This window comes from Diabrotica undecimpunctata, chromosome 6 (assembly GCF_040954645.1).
Source record: "Diabrotica undecimpunctata isolate CICGRU chromosome 6, icDiaUnde3, whole genome shotgun sequence".
Taxonomy (NCBI): domain Eukaryota; kingdom Metazoa; phylum Arthropoda; class Insecta; order Coleoptera; family Chrysomelidae; genus Diabrotica; species Diabrotica undecimpunctata.
Genome location: NC_092808.1, coordinates 143,116,370 through 143,132,607, shown reverse-complemented (window position 1 = coordinate 143,132,607; position 16,238 = coordinate 143,116,370). Strand labels below are relative to the sequence as shown.

General features: G+C 30.3%; 1 protein-coding gene across 1 annotated transcript; it reads left to right on the top strand.

Annotated features, from left to right (window-relative positions):
* Positions 1-4,640: 4,640 nt before the first annotated feature.
* On the top strand, positions 4,641-15,324 carry Fntb (Farnesyl transferase beta subunit). Its single transcript, XM_072535601.1, is given in 10 exon segments — positions 4,641-4,844; positions 4,903-5,043; positions 5,642-5,754; positions 7,019-7,144; positions 8,470-8,640; positions 13,335-13,351; positions 13,354-13,463; positions 14,032-14,161; positions 14,262-14,470; positions 14,968-15,324. Coding segments are annotated over 10 exon segments (1,206 nt in total). The 5' UTR covers positions 4,641-4,757; the 3' UTR covers positions 15,070-15,324.
* Positions 15,325-16,238: the final 914 nt, after the last annotated feature.

The following is a 16,238-nucleotide window of genomic DNA, read 5'->3' as shown; positions in this document are numbered from 1 at the left end:
TATATTTGGATAAATTTATGATTATTCAAATAGGAAAAATGATATATATATATATATATATATATATATATATATATATATATATATATATATATATATGTAATTGTAATTTAATGAAATTATTAAAGCTAAGAATGTGATTTCAAATAAATTAATAATACTCATGTTTTTTTTGTACCGTTAAAGACATATACCTTATAATTAAAAAAAGACAAAGAAAGTATTGGGCAAATTACAAGACGAAAGTGGATTTGCCAACCAGGGCCAATAAATAAAAATTATTCCAAGCAACGTCCTGTTTCTTTGGATACTTGTTTAGTTGATTTAGGACGGTTTGGCTAATGGGAATCTTACAAAATATGAATATTTATTTGTGTATAAGATCTCCATTGTGCCCTGTATTCCAATAAATTATAGAGAATTAATCACCGCAAGCGCTTCTAGGAGGGAGTTTAAAAAGGAAATCAGATGTGAACCTCAGACCGACAGAGAAGATACAAAAAAATGAAAAAGCTGTTTTCACAAAGTCAAAAACAACACCTCATAAGAAAATTTGGAGCTGTCCAGGGTACAACGAAACATTTAAAGAACCTATCACAGAAGACTGGATTAAGTGCATATCGTGTGCTGAATGGTGGCATGAAAAGTGCAGTGCCTACGCAGGTTTTGGATCTTATAAATGTGACCTATGTTCATAAAAATACGTGCGCAATCTTACAATCCTAAATACGTAATTTTAAAAAGCGGGTTTATAAGAGTAAGCAAAAGCACTTTTTTTTAGTTTTACTTTTTCTATTAAAGTAATAATGTTTAGTTCGCAAATTATAATTGATTTTGTTGTTTATGTATCAACAGGCTTAAATAAAAATAAATATACTTTCAATGCAAATGGTTTGGATTTTACACTTGATTATTGTTTATTTTTATGAACGAGAGAGTAATTAGCATAATTTTAACTGGTAGCTCCGACCACTCCATGGGCGTGCTCAAGATTAATTGAAAAATTACTTTGAATAATTGTAAAAAATAAATGAATTATTTCAGTGTTATAAAGTGTTATGTGTACCTCTTTTATCACACACTATATTAGAACTGACTGGCCTACATTAAAAAGGGTTTTAAAAAATTCACATTTTTTTTTAATTTTTAAAAATTACAAAAGAGAAAAAGAGTTTTTAAAACCGTCTAAGGTATGTTAAATAGATGAATAAAAATATTAATATAAAACTTACAGCTACTTGTTACAAATCCAAATCAGATTCAGAAGATGAACTTTCAGAACCAAGATTTATAATAACTGGCTCGATCATTTTATCAGTAATATTGTCCAGCTTCCACATTTTTTCCTCTTCTTTAATAGTGTGATTTACTGCCTTTTCCCAGTTTTCAGGTTTTACATTATTTACGGCCTCCAAAAACAACTGTTTAACATCATGAATTTTAAAAGTGGTATTTTTTCTTGAAACTTCACTCTTTATCTGTGCCCATACCAGTTCAATCGGGTTTAATTCACAATGATATGGTGGGGATCTAAGTACTGTCATTCCACGATTTTTGGCAATTTCATCAATTTCGTATTTTTTAAATTTTTCTTTATGAAGGGCACACGACGAATAAAGTTCCTTTCTTATAGATCCGGGATGGTACGTAATATTTTTTGAACTCAGCCAATTCTGCAAGTCTTTTTTTAACCACTTGGTTGTGGGCAGTCCTTCTATAAGTCTGGAGTGATAACTTGCATTATCCATTACTATTACACAGTTCTTAGGAAGAAGATCTATCATTTGTTCGAACCATTCTTGAAAGACATCAGCGTTCATGTCTTCATGGTAGTCACCGGTACGAGTTGATTCAAAAGTTAATAAACCACCTTCAACAAAACCGTCTGAACTGCCAATGTGTACTATTATCAGCCTGCGTCCCTTTCCTGATGGTGGGTTTAAACCAGTAGATAAGTTATTTACAAAAGCGTGCCTTTGACTTGTAACAGTTTCATCCTGCCAAAATTTATTTGGTGTATGACCCTCGTTGATCCATGTTTCATCAAGTAAAATATTTTTCTTTTTTGGTTTCTCATTTCCTTTATGGTTCTTAGAAAATGTCTTCTCCATATGACAATATCGCTTCTTTCTAATAAAATAGACTTTCTGGGATTCTTTTTCCAGCGGAAGCCTATTTCTTTTAAAAGTTTCCATAACGTACTTCGACTCATTTCTGGGTAATCCTTATCATCTCGAACTGAGACAAGAACTTTATCCAATGTTGGAAATTCTTGTCTAAAGAAGAATTCATGCACTTTCCGTCGAAGTCCTTCTTTAAAATGATATTCTATTTGAAATTTTGGTTTCCCTGGAGCATTACGTGGCATTTGAAAACTACCACATTTCTCTTTTTTAATAACTCTGTAAATCGTAGATTTCCCAACACCAAGTGTACTGCTAACTAACTCAACGGTCTCATCAACACTTTCACATAAACGTTTGTCTGTAAATGATTTAAAACAATTAAATATTAATGTTTTTTCATTAACTGTTAGAGGACCAATTTTTCGGCGTTTACACGGCACTTCCAATTTTTCCATAACACTAGTATACACAATAAACTGCACCTTGCAACTGAAGTACCTACTTTTAGTGAACTGTTAAGAATTTTGAATACGCCACTTGGACCTTCCTATATACAAAATGGAAAAACCCACTATCACATTTTCTGTGGAATAAGTTTAGAAGGTAATTATCTAGTCAATTACTGTCGTAGATTCCTGGAATTAAAGAATTAAATGTTTGATTGTTGAAACCCTTACTTCGTGGAATGCACTCATTTCAGATAAAATAAAACGTTTTATTTTATCTAAAGAATTAAACTTTATTTTGCAAATAGGCAAAGAATTAAACTTTATTTTGCAAATAGATAAAATAAAACGTTTTATTTTATCTAAAGAATTAAACTTTATTTTGCAAATAGGTAGATACTTATTAAACTTTTATTGGTTATATATAACCAATACAATAAACATCTTACATTTCTTGCAAATTCATTAGTACCTGTTAACCTCCATCACTCCGACACTGGCAACCTTATTTAGGGATTAGTAACCCTCACAACTATTGTATTCTATTCTGCTCCAACCTTTATACCTGGTGGTCATACTCAATTTAAAATTGTTTTCCTATATACTTCTGTAAACTTGTTGACAAATATCTGTTTTTCATTGAGTCACCCGTATCAACAGTTTAGGGATTTGCATACATAATTTATTGTTTTATTACTCTCTCATACATAAAAATACACTATAAACCTTAAGTGCGCATTCTTGAAGCACTCTACCCTATAAGGAACGGCATGACTCAGTAGGGAAGATCCTTCATCAAGAGATAGCTTTCAAACTGGGACTTCTCCAAACAAACCATCTCCCATATTATCAATAAGTTTCTGAGAGTATGCTTGAGAATGACAACTACAAGCTATACTAGGATCGCATTGTGCTCACAGACCAAACAGTAGCACATAATAGACTGAATCTCTTATTAATAAACTAAAGAGACAAACAACACTAATCGATGTGGCGATACCTAACAATAATAATCTGCGTGTTAAATACAACGAAAATATCGCCAAGTACAGATATTTGGAAATACAAATAAGGATACAATGGAGAATGAAAATTACCCAGACGATACCTATTATTATTTCTAGTAATTCCGAAGAACCTCCTAGAAAACATAAAAAGCTGGGTCTAATGAACATCTATATAAGACCAAGCAGAAAGCTGTGCTACTCTCGACGTCCAGATACGTACGAAAATTTTTGGGAGATACACAAACGTACCAAGTCACCTAGGACTCGATAACACGGCAGGAGTCCCACCAGAGCTCAATCCTTTTGATATCATAGGTATCTGGGATGAGTTAATTTTCCCCTTAGAGAGAATGTGAGCCGTATGGCTAAATCTGGATTATTATCGCAACTATTGAACTCGACTGACTCCGGTTTTTTCATCAAAAATAACAATAATCTAGAAGCGAAGCTTAATCAACTGTTGTATATGAATGATTTGAAATCAATGACTTTCACTCGAAACCACCTAGATCAGATGCTAAAAACTGTAGAAACCTTCTCGAATGATATTAGTGTGCACTTCGAACTAGACAAGTCAGACTAGTCGTGTTTTAAATATAATCAGAAGAAAAGTTCATCCTGGAGAATATGCAAAAGGGACAAATCATCGGGGCCATTGGTGAAAATGATGTGTATAAATTGAATGTCCTATGTCCGGATTTCTCGTTCGACGATGTGAAATATTACACAGTCGAATGTTGTGAAGTAAATGATTTAATTCTATCTAAAAATAGGTCTATTTAACGTAACTTCAAAATGGCTAAGTGTAAAAATGACTATAAACCTTATTACTTCTATCGGCACGCCCATCAGTGCAACAATAATTAATTTTAGTATTAATATGTTTATTCAATTTACTAAAAAAATAAATAAAATACAAGTAAAAAAAATAAAAAAACGAAAAACTTGGCCCTACCTGTCACAGGTCACAGAATACGACATCAATTGTTATTTGTTCTGTGCCAAAGTTACAAAATCTATGGTCTAAGTCAAAACTTTTTTCTATAAAGAAGAAGAATTTTATTACAAAAAAGAAGAATGTAAATACCAACAAACTGAACAAACAAATTTTTGATAAACCAAAGTTCATTATTTGTGTTAGGATATTTAAATGAATAGATAATTTATTCTAATTCCTCATGGAGTGTAATTTACGTCCTTTGTCTCAGATTAAAAAAGAAACATTAAACATTGAAAATTGTCCAACGAAAACCTCTTCCGAACAGGTAGGTACATTTAACATAACCTATGAAATTCAAAAATTTTAAATATAAACCTTTCTAGATTGATGTAGAAAAACAGGTTCTAAAGAAGTTCGAAGATTTACATACTAAATTAAAAGTAAATAGAGACCCGGAACTTCTTAAAGACAAACACAGAAATTTTTTATTTGATAGTATTACTTATGTATCCTCTGCCTATGAGGTAAGTACATAAACCGTAAATAGACACTTAAAATCGATAAACAAATTATGATAACAACTGTACACAATTTGCTAAAGAAACTAGTTATAAGAGCACTACAAATAGAACTGTACAATGTGTAACAAGAATGTTATTGTATTTGAATTTTTCTTTCTTGCAATAACTATAATTGTTGTGACTGTATCAAAAAATATAGTTATTGGAAACCAATAGAGCTCACTAAGTTTTTTTTTAATTGAAATGTAACAAAACGATAGAGGGCAATTTGGTTGACTTATCTATTAAAATATTTTAAGTAATCATTGACTGAAAATTTGCTTAATTTAAATAACAACTAGGAAGAGACTGTTGGCTCTGTATAAACTTGTTAATATTTTATAAAGAATGGTTTTACCCTGAAAAAAAAACAGAAAGCTGTATATAATACATCTAGTTTTAAATCATCCCTTTAACTATTTTCATACATAAATACTTATATGGAAATGACCAAAATTTTAAAATAATATGGGCTTAAATAAAAATAATAAGAGTTTTAGCACCCATAAACTATTTTAAAACTAATTATAGACTATCAAAACATGAAATTTTTTTATTCTAGGTATTAGATGCTAGTCGACCTTGGTTATGCTATTGGATATTGCATGCTTTATCTTTGATGGGTATTCAATTAGATTATAGAAGGAAAAAAGTGATTGCCAAGTTCTTAAAGAAGTAAGTTAAAAATACATTTTTTTTTTAATTGCATTAAACCCTATTGTAAGCCAAACAGGGTCGTACTGATGTACGACCTATGTATCATATGATTTTTAAAAATATTTACTTTCGAAACTGTTAGTGTAAGAATTTCTTGAAATTTAATCATTATATCACAGTTAAACTCAACTCTAAAAAATAACATGACCAGTAAATAACTTAACAATAACTATAACATAAATATAACACAATATATTAACTTAAAAATCAACACGATACAATTTGAATTTAAAATGCCGGCAAGTTGGGATCTGTAACATGAGAATCTGTCTCGCTTAAGGTAATAAATTATATTTAATAGCCTTTTGACGAATGAGACAGCGAATATCAACATGTGCTCATGTTTACTGATGGGAATTTGGTAAACGAATAAACTTTAGTATAATATTCTGTTTCTTGGTAATGAAATCTAGAAGAAAATACTGAATAGTTTGGACATTTTGTTGCAATACCATTAATGCATTTTAGTAGTGACAATGTTCCATCCTCAACAAAAACCAAGCTCCATACAACCTATTGATACTTCAACTCATACCCCTAGTGATCCTCATCCACTGGAGGTAAAAACTCCATAAATTTTTGACCTGTTCCAATTCAAACACCCATCCCACTATTAAAAGAAAGTGTGCAAAATCTTGATTCATTTGTATACATAACATTGTGCTAGTTGGCATCATTCCTCTTGATGTGTTGATGAGCAAATGCTAATTTTGCAACTTAATCTAAACAAATTCGGACCACTAGCTGGTTTACAAGCCTCTAACTCAGCTTCACTTGACCCGTCATGTACTGTACTTATTTGTTTTTGTACTGTAAAGTTCGCAAAGTGATCTTTAGTAATCACCAATGTGTAAATTAAAAGTGTAGATTTCTTAAGGAAGCCAAACATTAATATATCTGTTATAGGCATCAGAAGTCTTACATTTTCAAATATTTATTGTTGCAAATTTCCAAATTAATTTTAAGATGACAATAAATCGGAATGCTTTATTCGATAATTCATAACTTTAAAGTAAACCGTGATCAAAATTAATGAAAAAACAATATGTAAGAAAAGAAAGTTATTTATTATCAACATTTGGTAACATTTTAAAACAGTCTTTACCACTAAAAGCAATTGTTAAACATATTTTCTTCTGAAACACATCAAAATTAACATACATACAATAAAGTTATATGAATTTTAGAACATTTTTCAATGAATTCATACATATCTTTGTAGATGCCAGAGTCCTAATGGTGGTTTTGGTGGAGGACCAGGTCAGATACCACATTTGGCTACTACTTATGCAGCCGTAAATGCCTTAGTCATTTTAGGAATAGAAGAAGCTTTAAATGTAATAAATAGGTATGTTTAATTGCTTATGTTGCATGTTACAGAATATTTTAATATTGAACATGTAAAACAGCTTCCTTTTTTGGACAGTCTTAAATATGTTCTTATAGTTATACTCCATTCCATTCGCTTAGCTCGGGCATATTTTGACAGATTCATTGTCGGAAACCTACAACACAACAATTCCTACTTCTCAGTATTAATAGCTCAAGTATACTACTATTGCAGACTTCTTTCTTTGAAAAAAGAAGAATTATTCTAAATAGTGGAAGTGTATACTAAACCCATAACATTTTGGGTAGTATATATTTAAAAGATATATTTTAGTTGTTATAATTTAACATAACTATTTATTCTATATGGTGCAAATAAATATTGATTGTCGGTAATTTGTAAAGTTCTATTTTATATACTATTTAGTTTGTTTACTATTAATATTAGCTATAAGTATGTGTGCTTGGTTGTATAGTAATTTCCAGCCACTCGAGTCTGTCAAAAAGTAACTAACTTCGCAAAAAAATAATTACTAAATTCACTAGACAGTTCGGACTGGAGATAGCGAACCGAGTATATACATCAGCATTATTATAGCATTACAGCCCTTGAAGGTCTTTTTATTTTTATATATTATTTTATTGAATTATTACTTAGATCCTTTATTTGAGTGAGAACATTCTTTGTTGTTGAGACCTTAAAGATCTTAAAACATATTGTTTATCACTCAATTGTCCACCTTGTTTAAGGAAATCAATGAGTTTAAATTCTGGCTCAACCCCAAACATACATGATTGATTCTCTTTTTGTTAAACCTACTTAGTCATTGTTTTTACAGAAACTTGTTTGGAATTGGTATAACCTGCTATGTGTTGTGTAATTATTGTCTGATGTAATTTTATTAGGAACTTTGAATAGGCGATGAGAAAGCTGAAAGAGGAATATCAAAACTCAAGACTAGCAATGAATGTAAACCAAACAAAATATCAGAACATTAGACAGGTTTTAATAAAAAAAAATTAGGCAGGATATCAAGGAGAGAATGTCACTAGGGAAAAGAGCAGTAAACAGATTAAATATTATATAAAAGAAGAAAATAAACACAACATTTCCAACAAAAGAAAGAGTATGGTCAAGATCATGTAGAATACTCAAACAGGACAGTTAGAAACAAAGGCATAAAAGAAGTCATTGAGGTCAAAACAAAACTATAGAAATGAAATGGCATTGACACATGTACATTGTCATAGCAAATCTAATACTATGAGATTATTTGTTTATTTTCTTCATATGGAGAGAAAATCATATTAGATTTGATTCATTTGATTAGTTTATTCTTTTAGGAAAAAACTTCAAGAATTTCTATGGAGGGTACGGCAGGTTGATGGATCTTTTCAAATGCACGAAAATGGAGAGATTGATATACGAGGAGCTTACTGTGCTCTTTCAATAGCTAGTCTTACTGGAATTATGACTCCAGAATTATTTAGGAATACTGCAGAGTGGATAGTAAGGTATGTTAAAAAGTATTTTTTAAACTTTTAGTTTTGCTTTCAATTCCCAGACTCTAACCAACACCAAAAACCCAATTCACTTTATGAACCGCAGTGGGGTTTACAAACTATCATACTCCAATTGTGATGGCACCTACATTGGCAAAACATACAGTTGATTGTTCACCAGATCGTTAGAACATTCTAAAAAAGATAAAATTTCAGCCTTTTCTAATCACTTAAAATTTAACAACCACCATCTCAACATTTCAGATGACATCAATCTTATACACAATATTCAAGAGAAGAACATATTACGATTAAATGTTTGTATTAAATTTTCAGAGACAAGAGGAATAACCTCAACTGTGTCAATCATCACACCTATTTCTGTTGCGACTTTGTTTCCTACATTCGTTAATTATTCAATCTCATTTATAGCTTTTATCTGAAAAATTCTAAAACTTATCACCAACTACCTTAGAGATTCTTTTGTCCATTAATTCTGTACTTCACCTTCTTTCTTTTATTCTGTATACTTGTGATCATTTTTACAGATCAAATCCAATCACAGTCAATCTTTATTAATACCATTTTTCTCCCTTCTACATCTATGATCACTCATGCACAATTAATCCAATTCCTCTTCTAAACTTGGACTTTCACATTACTTTTACGCAACAAATTTTCAATTCCGCAATATAATAATTAAAATCTGATTTTAATCAACTTAACACTTATTATTCTATATTCAATTCAAAATTATCTCTCAACTTTTTCAATTGCTAACTATGTTGCTAACTATGTAAGTGTTTTCCACATGTTTTTTCAGATTAATAGTCAACATTTAACCCTTCTCTCTTTTCTATATTAACTAACATGGAAATGCTTAGTTTAAGTGTTCACTGATGATGGTCTGATTAGACCAAAACTGTTTTGATGAAATTGTAATCCATTTGGAAAATTTCATTTTTTAATAAAGTTAATATATATATATATATATATATATATATATATATATATATATATATATATATATATATATATGAAAATTTACTGAGTTCTCGGGAAAAACCGCGTTGAGAATTTAAAACTCGACGTTTCGGCACCCATTTTGGAGCCATTATCAAGAGTGATACGGTTCGGTTCGAGTTCGGGGTCTCAATCTGCCTACTCCCCTCACTCGAGACGTACCAGTATCGTGTTCTATATTGCAAGAACTGTCTCTCGGCACTGAGGTCTCAATCTGCCTACATATATATACCTACCTATATATATATATATATACAGGGTGGTCCTTAAGTAATTGTACAAACGAAAACCGTAAATTCTACACTTTAAAATATTACGATTTAAGCCAAGTTGCTTTAATAAAATGTTGATATTAAGAAAGATACAGGGTGTTAAAGTGCAAATTTAAAATTCTATTTTTCGCTATAACTTTCATGTTTATAAACATTTATGCATAAAAATTTACAACTGGTTACTTTTAAATATCAGAAATTATACTTTAATGCACACTTTGATGTAGCTGATAGAGGGCGTCACATATGCCACATATGTGGCATAAATTTGCACTTAACTTTTTTGCTGTTTGAGTTACCTGTATTTTTGATAAAAAATATTAAGGATACATTATTTTAACAAAAAAAAGGTATACTTCTTAATAACTTCAAAACTTAACAGTTTTCGTGATAATCGCATTTTACAAATCAGCTGCATAATTCTGATTTAAGGCAATTACTCCAAGCAACGAAGGAAAAATAGACAAAAACATTAATAAATCTAAATTTTGGTATAAAATACCTTTAACTAAAGTCAATAGTTAACGAAATAATAAATAAAATAAATATATCAGCAGGATAATTAATAATAGGATTTGACAAAAACAGAATAATAGGGATTTTACATAAAACATTTTACGTTTTATGTTAAATTAAAGTCATAATCAAAACATTTTGTTTACAAACCAAATTAAGAAATAGTTAAACTAAATAACATAACTTTTTGTTATGTTATTTAGTTTAACTGTCCACTATTTTCTTTAATTCATTTGTCAATATATTACATAAAAGATCGTCTCATGTTAAATAGCATCATTGGTTCTAAAGAAACTGCTGCGGTATTTATTTCTTCCCATAGTTGGTTGCGAATGTTTATGGGATTCTTATAGACACGTTGTTTTAATACGCCCCATCACCAAAATCAAGCGGATTAAATTCTGGGCTACGTGGTGGCTATAATGTATAATGGATGAATATATTCTTTTGGATACATATCCAAACCTTATGGTATATTATGGAACTACATCTTATGTGTGGCAGAGGTTAAACTGTGATGTATTTGATTCATTGGTTACTTATATAAACACGGAATAACCTATAGATGTCATTACTTATTTATATGATTACGTTATAGCTTACGAGTCACTATAATTACATCTCGAACAAATGGTCTATTATGATTAACTAACGAACTATTATTATGCTGAACTAAATTACCTGTTTGTTTATTATATTTATAACAATATCGGTTATTAGGCCAACGATGATATTTTTGTAAAAATGCTGAGTCTTTAAGGTTAGATTGGTAGCAAAAGTATTATGAAACAAGACACGTATGTGTTATTCAATACCTGGGCTTTAGTTTCTAATTGTTGTAATAAAAATGGTTAAATAATTTACGTAATGAACGATAAGTATTCTTTTGGGATTTTTTATAAATTAAATGATTATATATTATAATTATAAATAATTATATCAATATCTCACCACATTGCAAAGGAATATGACTGCCACGTTAAATCCAACGTTCAGAACAGTTATATTTAAGTATGTTCTCACTGCCTTCTCTCTAGAATGTGGTGGTGTACCATCTTACATAAACCACATATTTTGTGTTTTCAGCATTTTACAATAGGGAAAAAGTAATACAACTCCAGTAGGTATAGAAACTTAAGAAGCGATATAAAAGGGAAAATGTAAACATGATGACGGCCAACGTCTGAATATGGATACGGCACCTAAAGAAGAAGATGAAGAATATTTTCATGAGACATTTAGCAGCCATAACAAAAATTTTGTAATGTTACATTATCATCTTTGAGTTGTTGTAATAAGAATAAACTGTAAATTATGGTTATCTACAGGTATTCAGTGCTTCACCGCACAAATATTACAACTAAGAATTATTATGCAGCTGACTTATAAAATGCGAATATCTCGAAAACGGTTAAATTTTGAGGTTATCAACAAGTATACCTTTTCCTTGTAAAAATAATGTATCTTTAATATTTTTTAACACAAATAGAGCTAACTTTAAGAGCAAAAAAGTTAAGCGCAAATCTATGCCACACATGTGGCATATGTGGCGCCCTCTATCAGTTACATTAAAGTTTGAATAAAATTATAATTTATCCTGCTTTAAAGCATTTAAATATAAATTTTTGTCCAAAAATATTTACAAACATAAAAGTTATAGCGAAAAATAGAATTTAAAATTTCCACTTTAACACCCTGTATCTTTCTTAATATCAACATTTTATTAAAGCAAGTTGGCTTAAATCGTAATATTTTAAAGTGTAAAATTTACGGTTTTCGTTTGTACAATTACTTAAGGACCACCCTGTATATATAGATATATATATATATATATATATATATATATATATATATATATACACCATTTAGCATATCTTGCTACAAAGATGACTTAGACTGACTACATAATTGGTGCAATCAGAACAAACTCCACTTAAATGTAAAAAAATTTGTTTTGTAAATTTTTCTTATAAAATTTATACAAGTTGGAACAAGGTATACTATTAATAATGAGCCACTGAATTATGTTTCTTCTATTCGGAATTTGGGTGTTAATTTCGACAAGAAGCTTACTTTCTGTGACCACATAAACTCTATTTCAATAAAGGCATCTAAACTTTTTGGTTTTGTTACTAGGAATTGTAAGTATTTCTCCGTTGATTCAACACAATTAGTGTATTTTTGCTTAGTTAGAACTATTTTGGAATACTGTTACCATAGAAAGAGTCCAGCATAAATTTTGAGATATGTGCTTACCATGTCCACACTACTATTGAAAATCATGATTAAACCTGTATCAAATATAACAATTATCTCTACGCTCACTCAAGAACCGTCGTGATATGTCAGGAGCTAAATCTATATATAAGATCATACATGGATTTATTGATTGTCCAAACCTGTTAAGCCAGATTAACTTTAATTTTCCCATCAAGCTCTACATTACCACAAAGTTTTCAATATTCCTTTCCACAGAACAACCTATGGTATTCACAACCCATTGGATAGATACATGGGCTATTAAATGTTCGTGATTTTGATATTTTCAATATAACTTTAACTTAGTTAAAAAGATCTCTTGCTTTGTGATATGTATATTGGATTGTTGAATTTGTGTTTGTTTTTTTAGTATGTAAGATTTTTAGTCTCGTTTTTTAAACTTTTCAATATTGATTTTATATTATAAGTAATTTTAAGTTTTGAATCCTAACTGTAATATTATATATTGTAATTTAAACTGATAATGGGTTACTTATTCCGTGTATTATAAATAAACAAATTTTACCTATAATTTTTTCACTTCACTGTAAGTTTATGTTGTTCTGTTTTTATTATACTGTTTTAAGAAACTGGTACTATAAATATTTACTTACGCCGATTCTATTAATTTTTCAGTTGTCAAACATACGAGGGTGATTCGCTGGATGTCCTGGTATGGAAGCTCATGGCGGATACGCATTTTGTGGTTTAGCAGCCTTGGTAATACTCAATAAAGGACATTTAGTAGATGAACGAGCTTTACTGGTAGGTGTTATTTTAAATCATTTTAAGTTAATTAATGATATGCAAATTTTATGTGTGTTTTTAAATGTTAGATTACCTTTCTTTTCTAATTCTAAGTATTTTCCAATTAAAGTTGAAGATGTTCTAATTTTTTTTTGTTAACAGCACAGTGTCGTCTGCATATCGATGTTGTATACGGCTTCTCCGTTGACTATTATTCTTTAATTTACATTTGATATTACGTCCTGATAAATGTGTTCACTTAGACTTTAAATGTCAGAGGTGACAGTATATGTCCAGTCCTATCCCCTGTACCCCTATTTCTTCTGATATTTGATATTTTATTCGTATATTAGTCTTACGACCCTAAACATAAATTAGTAATCACCATTTTCATAGATGTGTATTTTATACCTACTGTCAGTTGTCAATTTTCTTCTACAGCAGGTATCCTCTTGGTATCGGTGTTACGAATACCCAGTGAGCATCCTCCTTTAGCAAGGGAGGGGCGCGCCTGATATAACTGGCAAAACTCCCTCTGTTATCAATATTATTATCAAAATCAACTTAGTAATAATTTTTTTTCTAGAGATGGTTAGTACAGAAGCAAATGAAAGTAGAAGGTGGATTTCAAGGCCGGACTAATAAGCTAGTTGACTCATGTTATTCTTTTTGGCAAGGAGGCGCTTTTCCATTATTATATTCTCTATTATATGTTGGTAGGTAACATTTCATAAACTTTTATAAAGTTAATTAGTTCACCACTTTGTTTTGTTTTTAGTGCAATACTATTCTATTAGTTATATATTTAATTTCCAGCTGATAATCCACCAAAAAACCATCTATTTGACAGCGGTTCCCTACAGGAATATTTGCTAGCCTGCTGCCAAAATCCTAACGGTGGCCTCATAGACAAACCAGGAAAAAACAGGGATCTTTATCACACTTGTTATGCTATAAGCGGCCTTTCGATAGCTCAACATTTTATGGATACCACACCAATACTAGGTCCCAAACATAATGAAGTGGTAAGTAGTAAATGCAGTCGACACTATACGTAGTAAAAGGTTGTTATGTCAAAGTTTTTAGAAAAGTTCGGTTAAATTCGTCCATTTTTAAATGATGTCATGAGTTCTACATGAGTCCATTTCAATAAGGTCAAAGAAATAAATATTAAACTGATTTACAATCAGTTTATTATATCTTGTACGATCGATTTTGAACATTAATCTTTGTCGTTTATCGTCAGGTCTCCAGAAAGCTTAATTATGCTAAAAATACAAATTGCTACTGTTAGGATCTGTTATGAAGTAAACAACGTATGCTTTGTTAGTGCATTAGCAGATGGCGTTAGGAGCAAACATAATAATCTATTGAGTTATTTTAATTTAATTTGTTTAAAATATAAATAATAAAATGGCTTTATTCCATTTGAAAAATTTTACTTAAATTTTAAAAGTACTGTATCAAACTTTGCGCTAGTCTACTGAACTGCTGACTGTATCATCTTTTGTTTTTGTTTCAGCTATGCACCCATCCTTTGTACAACATTAGACCAGATTATGTTCGGAAAGCTTTGTTATATTTCAACGGGTTAGGTTTACCCGAAGAAGATATGCAGACCTGACAAGACAAGAACTACAGAATGAGCGCGTATCAACTACTCCTATTTTTTAAGTTTATTGTTAAAGTTTTGTTGAGGTTATGTTTTCATAAGGTATTTTAGCAGTTTCAGTTTTATTACCATTTTTTATTTCTATTTAAGATTTAACGACTTACCACAACTGTGTCATCTGAAGAATAAGATTTTATATAAAAACATTTATACTTGTAGGTAGTATCACCTATTTTTTAATAGACTGAATATAAAGTTTGTTTTGTTGTCAATATTTTATTCTCCTAGACCTGTCCTTTAAATATAGTTCACTGATAAATCAAAAACTACTGGTAGCGACTACTACAGTTTGGAATAACCCTATATAGCAGGATTTAAAATAGGCTTAGAAAGCAGGAAGTATAACATGCTTGCATTTTCGAACAACATATTAAACTAATGCCTATATAAAACATATAAATACTCATCATCTAATGAACTTCCGTCTGTAGCTTAAGTCTTCATGAAGCAACTTTTTCTTCTCTTGACCTAGAGATTTGATGTATTATTCTCCAACTCGACCTCAAATGCATGGATTATTTTCCTATCTGCTGGTTCACTTTTTAAAAGCATAGCTAGATATTGGGGAAACCAATATTTGTACACGATTGACCTTAATGTTTTTTGTATATGTTTTTCCATATTTTCGTGAGATTGGACATAGTGGTTCTATCCATTTGTATACATCGTCGAATTTCCAATTCAGAACTGTTTACCACCATATTTAAATCCAATATATCATCTCTGTTTTTTTTTTTTTCATGAGTGTGTCCTACCATTCTATCTGATTCAGATCACTCAACAGATTCAGATTTGTACCGTTTAGACTTACAGGATCTTATGCATTTCATGATTTTGGACTTATTATGGCTGGGGTAAGGGCCTATTTTTTACGTCAATTTTGTAACTGAAGTCAGAGCATGTTACATTCATTGCTGAGTTTAGAAGGATTTCAAAAACAAAATTAATATATTTCCAGAAAAACTGAAAATTTGATAACAATGTAATTACTACCAAAAGATAGACCTTACTAGAAAACTCTCACAAAGCAAAATTTATATAAACCATGCAAGCCGGTTCCTGATGTATAGGAGTCTCAACCAATACACCATCCCTAATGTGCCCATCGGGCAGTTTTTAGA